At 46.3% G+C, this 7,923-nt stretch overlaps 1 protein-coding gene across 1 annotated transcript; it reads right to left on the bottom strand.

Annotated features, from left to right (window-relative positions):
- Positions 1-1,773: 1,773 nt before the first annotated feature.
- On the bottom strand, positions 1,774-5,995 carry CCDC70 (coiled-coil domain containing 70). The gene is made up of 2 exons (XM_033177642.1): positions 5,714-5,995; positions 1,774-2,677 (listed from the first exon to the last, which is right to left on the bottom strand). Exon 2 carries the CDS (start codon positions 2,628-2,630, stop codon positions 1,929-1,931), a length of 702 nt encoding a protein of 233 aa, XP_033033533.1. The 5' UTR covers positions 2,631-2,677; positions 5,714-5,995; the 3' UTR covers positions 1,774-1,928.
- Between the last annotated feature and the right edge of the window lie 1,928 nt (positions 5,996-7,923).

Below are 7,923 nucleotides of genomic sequence, written 5' to 3' on the forward strand. Positions count from 1 at the left end.
ATCTCCCTTCACCCTGAGTTTTGTCTTTGGGAGAATCCCTGGGGATTTTTGAATCTGCAGCTTTTCTCTGCACTGGGGTTCCTGCAGTGTGAACACCATGCAGTGGCCCACACCATCCAGGTCTTGAGTGTGGGCCCCTGGCAGCCCTCTTGAAATTGAATTCTCTCCACCCTGCATCCTGTTCCCCATGGCTTGCTGAAGTCCTTGCCCTGGGACCCATGGAGAGCTGAGGATGGGTGTGTGTGTGCGTGACCAAGGAGAAAGCTGCTCCCTGCTTTCTCTGAGAATCAGAGAACTCTGATTGCTCTCCCTGCTTGCTCTGACCCTGCTTTCTCTGAGAATCAGAGGACTTGCAGGGAACCCAGACTTTCCCAAGTTTTCCGTTGGCCATGCAGTAACCCAGGCTTTCCCACAATCATATGGAGCCTCAGAGGCCTGACTGCTCCTGGGAGTCAGCCCACTCTCCTGGCACCAAGGGTGTTTGTTCACCCTTGACTTTGTAAAGATCCCTGTCCTCTCCTCTCCCTATCTCTCCACCCCCAAGCCACTGTGAAATCCTAGTGTACTTTAAGGCTCTCCCAGTACTGACACCACTATCAGCCAAGTCACTTTCCATGATCCAGGGCTGTATTAGGAAAGGGCCACAATACCAAGAGACAGACACTGTGGGTTCTTGTCCTGGCCCTCCCATTTGCTACTTGCCCGACCACATGCACTCACATTGCTTCTTTAGGTCTCTGTTTCCTCATCTGTACAATGGGTTTATGCACCTTCCTGCCAACCCACAGAGCTGTGTGGTGAAGGTCACATGAGGAGGTGCATGAGAAAGTGCTTGTCTAGTAGTAGGGGACCCACCATGGTGAGGTAAGTTGATGTGTTAATATAACAATGAAGGCCAGGCCTAAGGAAAGGGGAAGCAAGACACATTTGTCGTGGCGTTTCTTACTCCCTTACACTTTTGGTCATTTGTGTAGCATTCCCCATAAAGGCCATCTAATCTCCCCACCCCCAGAAGAAAAGTTGGGCACATAAGTTGCTTGACCACATTCATGCACATTCATTCAATGTACTACTTCCTAGGGTATTTTAATTTTAAAATAGATGAAAGCAGGAAGCCCCCCAAAAAGAATGTATAATACAGAAAAACAGGGACCATGAGACTTCTGTGAGTGGGAATATGTGAGGGCAGGGGCAGGGAGCATGCCCGTGCATTGCCCAGGCCACTCCATGGGTCAGCTTGACTCCCTCGTCAGGGGCGTCAGTGCTCTTGGGGGCCGAACTCTTGAGTCTCAGCCTCCACGCCAAGGCCCTATTTTCATGCTGCCTGAGTAGGGCCGCTGAGACGTTTGGTGGAACTCGGAACTACCAGTGAGTGGGTCGTGCAGGGATTCTGCCTGTGTCCTCCACATGCCCTACCAGGGGAGGAAGAGGCACAAACAGAGTTAACAGCACGGAGGCCTTTACTGGAATGCTGTCAGCCCTCTCCAGGCCTCCAAGACTGCCCCAAGTGAAGAAGTGACCTCCCTGCAGTGTGGCAGAGACAGTGGTGTCTCAGCCCCTCTCCATCCCTGTGTGTTCCTAGCTGGCACGGCCCAAGCCTTTCCTCCCCATTTTGACTCTTTTAAAGAGAGCCAAAGCATCTCTACTTCCAAACACCCGCACAGGCCGGAGTCACTGGGAGCTGCCTGGGACCGAGCTCTGTGGCCCAGAGATGGGAATATGATCTTGGAGCATCACAAAACCTGGAAAAAATGCAGCCAGTCTTCCTCAAAGAAGTTGGATTTCCAAACCTTGCCTCAGGACTTTATTGGATCTTTCAAAACAAGGAGACCAATGAGTGTGTTTTTTCTCCAGCACATGAGTTCACCCTGGACTTGAATCCCAACCCAGGGGAGTCTGGACCACAGGGCCCTGCACCTGCATGCTGGTTACGCCCTGCCTCGGGAGAAGGCCAGCGAGCGCTGCCCTCTGTTGGCGTTGTGGAGCCCATCTTCGAGCATCTGCTCCCTGGCAATGTGGCCATTGCTGTCCACCCAGAAGGCCCTCTCCTCCTCCCAGAGGGCATTCTCTTCCTCCCAGAGGGACGTTTTATCCTCCCACAGGGCTTTCTCCTCCTCAAGGAGGGCTCTTTCCTCTACCCACAGGGCCTTTTCTTCCTCCCACAGGGCCTTGTCCTCCTGAAGAAGGTTCCGGTCTTTTTCCCATAAGGCATTGTCCTCTTTCCAGAAGGCCTTATCGTCCTTCCAGAAAATGCGGTACTTTTTCCAAAAAGTTTTCTCTTCCTCCCTGAAAGACTTTTCCATTTCCCAGAAGGATTTTTCCTCTTTCCAGAAGCTTTTCTCCTCTTCCCAGAAAGGTCTCTCCTCTTCCCAAAAACCCAGGATCTGGCCCCGGAAAGCACGGATTTTGCCTCGGAAAGTCCACATTTCTTCCCTGAAGTCCTCTATTTTCTCACGAAAAATTTTCATCTCTTCGCGAAAAGCCTTTTCCTCCTGCAGCTTGTGCATTAGTTTCTTCTGGCGAATACTGGGAGAGGATGTCACCAGGGACCGGAAGCAGGCAAGCCCCATCCATCTACTCACCTTGAAGGAAAACATCTTCCTTAACAGTCGGAATGGTGGGGTGGCCATGAGGGATGACAGGACCCTTGGCCAGGTCCAGGTCAGCTGGTCAGACCCTGTGGGGGCAGCAGAGAAGAGAGATCTGTGAGTATCACATGCCAAGGGACGGCCCTTGGTTCTGTAGTACTGGATTTGAGAAAATGTAATCACTGTTCTTTGTCCCCATGGTGGTGTTTGTGAGGGACAATCTTTGGTCGAGAAACGTGGGGTGGTCATGGCTGTGAGCTGGAGAGGCAGTCAGTACATTCAAGCTCAAGGCTGCTAAAAACATAGACACTCAGCCAAGAAGGACAGTGGCTCTCAACTAGGGTATCAGAACACACAGGTGTGATATGACGAGGCCAAGAAGAATTTACGTTTGTTCAGTCAACCCGAATGAATTTAGGTTTTGGTGTACTCACTTGGGAATTGTTCCTGTCTGCCTATGGTCATGCTCACATGTGAATGTCTTCTATTACGAGCCTGGGACACAGAAGATAGGCCCACTGACCTCAGAGGGGAGGAGGACAGTGTATATTAGGAGAGGAGTTTATTTTGGGAAAAGTGGTTTAAAACAAAAAGGTGACAGACAATGGTGAATGTTGCCAGGGTCATGGAACAAGAAGACCCTCATGCAATATTGAGTAATATGGAACAGTAAGAAAGATACCAGATGACCCAGCAACTCCGGTCCCAGATGTAAACCCTGACGAAACTTGGGAACTGTGACTAGGATACATGTACAAGTGCGTTAGAGGAGCTTTGCTCATAAGAGCTCAACTCTGGAAACAATCCAGTGACCATCCCAATAGAGTGGAATAAAAAATGGCGGTATATCCACGTGGCAGACAGCATGGCTGCCGTCAACAGTATGGGTGAATCTTATAAACGCTCTGCTGAAAGAGAGAAGCAGGATCAGGGAATTTCAAAGAATGAAGTTCCAAACAAGCAGGACTAAATGCCATGGTCTAGGGGAACATACTTCAGTGTTAACACAGAAAGAAAAGCAAGGAAGTGAGTCCCAAAGTCAGAGTAATAGTTGCTGGTGTGGGAGGATTTGGGGTGTGGGATGAAGAGGTGAGACTAAGGATTGTGATTGAGTACTTGAGAGGGGCTTCTGCAGTGCTAGCAGCATTCTGTTTCTTTGCTTGGTGGCGGTTTCATGTGTGTTGTTATAAAAACATGTTAAGCGGTACATGGATATTTTATGTACCCCAGTCAATACAGTATATTTCACAATAAAACAAAAGCTGGGGAGAAGAAAGAAGGAAAAGAAAAAAAGAAAAGAAAAAGACAGAGAGGGAGAGAGGGAAGGAGAAAGATCTTCAAACATTGCCATATATCTGAGGAATCAGATAGCAGAACTATCTGTAACAATCCCTGTAACTACAAACATGAATCAAGGGATGAAAAAAAGTACTGGACATAGGAAGGTGGTTAGGGGGCAGTAAAGAGCTGTGTTGTCAGATAAGTGGTGCATGCACATGCTGAGAGCGTTGTTTTCCATTTTGTGCTTTCTCGAGGAAGTTGCCAGGGTCTGGCCCTCACTCAGTGGACCTCACTGATCCATCATCCATGAGACCTTTTGGGGAAATTTTCAGGGCTTTCTCTGTGTTTTTCCATTTCTGGTTTAGGAACAGGGAGTGGAGGAGGAGAAAAGACACAACTGGGTGTGTGTGTGTGTGTGTGTGCGCGCACCCATATGAAGAGACAGTGGCTAGGCTGTGGACAGCTGGTGGCATCACCATCCATCAAGTCACACAAACCAGAACCAGGGGCACATCCTTGACCTTTCCCTCTCCCTCACCATACTTCTCTCCTCAACCATCAAGCCCGCCTAGCTGAGATCCTTAACATTTCTTGAAACCGTGCCCCTGTTCCATCTCCCCAACCACAGCCAGGTCAGGCCAGGATGCCTGAAACAGCCTCGCTGCTCTCCTTATTGATCTTACCCTCTTATCTGCTCCTGCAGTGTAGCCCTACAGGTGTTTTCTAAAACACTTTCTCGTCCTATCACATCAGTTCACACACCTTCAAAGACCCTGTAGCCCAAAGATCAAAGCTGAATGCCCTAGGAAGGCCCTGTGCAGCCCAACTCCAGCTTGCTTCTCCCTGTCCTTCCTACCCAGCCTGCACCCAACTCCAAATCTAAGGCCCAGTATGAATGAGCTCTATTCAGCTCTTGGCACCCTGCCTGCAGTTTCCTGCCTGGATGCTGAAGCACATGCCGCATCCTCTACTGAGAGCCCCTTTTCCTCCTATGGTGGGCTTGAATTCCTGTTCATCCCTTCCCCTCTGAAAGCCACTCGGACCCTCCAGACATAGTTCCTCGCCACCTCCGCAATGCTATCTGTCTGTTACTCCACTGTTACTTGTCAGACTTGATTGAAATTAGGTGTAGACATGTCTTCCTGACATCTCTGTAACCCAGGAGCTATTATAATATAAAGCCGTCTATATAGGAGGGAATTGGTGAAAATGTTGGTTGAATTGAACTGAATTTAACTGCATTTTGGAAATTTGATTTTCTATGTTGTATGACTCTTTGCCTGGAATCCGTCTAATATGCGAGGTCCTCCCTCACTTCCATGTCATGCTGGCCCCCTCTCCCTGGATAGCCTTGTCCAAGCTCACTTCAGTTCACCTAGCGAATCCTTCAGCACTCAGATACCTCCTCCAGGCAGTCTCTCCTAAGCTCAGACTGAGCATGTGCACTTCCTGTCCCACTAGAAACACCTCATATTCCATCTCTATGTCTGGCATCCAGCGAAACGTCCTGCCACAGGATAGGTGTTCAGAAAATAGCAGCTGGATGAATGGGCGTCTACTGGGTTAGGATGTTGGAAAAAATTCACATATTCTCAAGTGAACACTAAACTTTCTTTAAGAAAGAAAGAAAATAAGAACCATATCAAATATGTAGATGTGTATTAAGATATAAAGTACAATATAAAACTGTAGATGTGTATCTGTATAGCTATAAAAACATGCATTAAAGAAACATGCCTAGTTTTCAGTTATACTGTAAGACTAGGAACTTCTTTTTAAGGAAAATATATATTACCTTATGCTTAGAACAAATACTATGCAGTCTAAAGCCAACAGTTACTTACTGCTTAGCTGCTTCCCAACGGGGTAAGTCCTGTAGCCCTCAGAGGGTGCAGGCGGCCATCGTCATGTCAGATCCCCAATGATGCTGCTTGCAGGCCTGCCCCAACAATGCTGGCTGTGACCTATCTGTGCCCTTTCAGACCTGACTCACAGGATGGAGACTCCAAGAAGTCCCCTATAAAAGACTTTAAGGAAAGGAGGGGGCACTTGAAAGGTCTGAAAGAGTTCCTTTTCCGTCTTTGACTTCCCTGATGGGGCAGTGCTGTTGATGACTCATGAGTGATTGTTACCTCAGATTCTGTCGGCATTGGTTCCAGGCGCATGGTTCTAGGAAGTCATGGTCTGGTGAGGGCTGTGTGTGGGATGAATCACTTCTCTTGCTGCTTTCCAGATTCTTTGTCTTTGGCTTTTGATAGTTTGACTAGGATGTGTCTTGGTCTTGAGGTTTATTCTACTTGGAGATTGTTGAGCTTCTTGGATATGCAGATTTGATACAGTTTTTCATCAAATTTCAGAAGTTTTTGGCCATTACTTCTTCAGATATTCTTTCTTCCACTTTCTCTGTCTCCTCTCCTTCTAGGGCTCATATTATGTGATTACTAGTAGCGTGAGGGTGTCCCCCAGGTCTCTAAAGTTATATTCATTTTTCTTCATTCTTTTTTCTTTCTGTTGCTTAGATTAGATAATCTCAATTAACCGGTTTACAAGCTCGTGGATTTTTTTCTTCTGTCAGTTCAAATATGCTGTTGAACTCCTCTTTAATATTTCATTTTCAACTCCAGAATTTTTGTCACATAGTAAAATTTTTAAATAGTCAAATAAATTAACATATACATCATCTCATATAGTTATCCTTTTTTGTGCACTGTAGCAAGAGCACCCAAAGTCTACTCTCTCAGCAAAAATCCTGAATACAATGTTATTAACTATAGTCCTCATGTTGTACCTTAGATCTCTAAATTATTTATCCTATATATCTGCAACTTTGTACCCTTTGATCTCCTTCTTCCTGTCTCCTCCCCACACCGAGCAACCACCATTTTATTCTTTGTCTATGTATTTGACTTTTTTCTTTCTTTTTCTTCTTCTTCTTCTTTTTTTTTTTGAGGCAGAGTCTCACTCTGTCGCCCTGGCTGGAGTGCAGTGGCGTGATCTCGGCTCACTGCAAGCTCCGCCTCCTGGGTTCATGCCATTCTCCTGCCTCAGCCTCCCGAGTAGCTGGGACTACAGGCGCCTGCCACCAAGCCCGGCTTTTTTTTGTATTTTTAGTAGAGACGGGGTTTCACCATGTTAGCCAGGATGGTCTCGATCTCCTGACCTCGTGATCCGCCCGCCTCGGCCTCCCAAAGTGCTGAGATTACAGGCGTGATAACATTCTACATATAAGTGAAATTGTGCAGCATTTTTCTTTCTATGTCTGGCTTATTTCACTTAGCATACTGTTCTCCAGGTTCATCTATCTTGTGACAAATGGCAGGATTCTTTTTTTATGACTGAATAATATTCTACTTTATATACATGCTACAATTTCTTCATCCATTCATCCATCAGTGGACCGCTAGTCCATCCAGAATTTCTCCAGAAATTTTCACTGTGTCTCCAGAATTTCTGTTTGGTTATATAAAGAAAAGTATATATGTACTTTTATATACACACACACACTCTTTTTTATAATATATACTTTTCTATATATCTATATAAAAGTATATGTATATAAAGTGTGTGTATATATACACACACAACACACAGACACACACACACTTTTCTGTCTCTTTTTGGTAAGGCATAGTTTTAAATCTTTCCTTTAATGCTTTTTTTTTTTTTTTTTTTGAGACATCGTCTCTGTCAGGCTGGAGTGCAATGGCATGATCTTGACTAACTGCAGCCTCAACCTCCTGGACTCAAGAGGTCTTCCCACTTCAGCCTCTCAAGTAGCTGGGACTACAGGCGTGTGTCACCAGACCTAGCTAATTTTTTGTATTTTCTGTAGAGATGGAGTGTCTCCATGTTGCCCAGGCTCGTCTCAAACTTCTGGGCTCAAGTGACCTACCCACTTTGGCCTCCCGAAGTGCTGGAATTGTAGGTGTGAGCCACCACACCTGGCCTTGTTTTTCTTTAATTCTTTAGGAATGGTTTCTTTTAGTTTTTTAACTACATTTGTAATAGCTGACTAAAAATCTGGTGGTCTAATCACCCAATGTCTGCAATTCCT

The sequence above is a fragment of the Trachypithecus francoisi genome, unplaced genomic scaffold (assembly GCF_009764315.1).
Source record: "Trachypithecus francoisi isolate TF-2019V2 unplaced genomic scaffold, Tfra_2.0 Lachesis_group18, whole genome shotgun sequence".
NCBI classification, from domain to species: domain Eukaryota; kingdom Metazoa; phylum Chordata; class Mammalia; order Primates; family Cercopithecidae; genus Trachypithecus; species Trachypithecus francoisi.

What these genes read in the sequence shown, in the direction of transcription:
- CCDC70 (XM_033177642.1), bottom strand. Translation starts at nt 2,630, where the DNA reads ATGGCCACCCCACCATTCCGACTGTTAAGGAAGATGTTTTCCTTCAAG.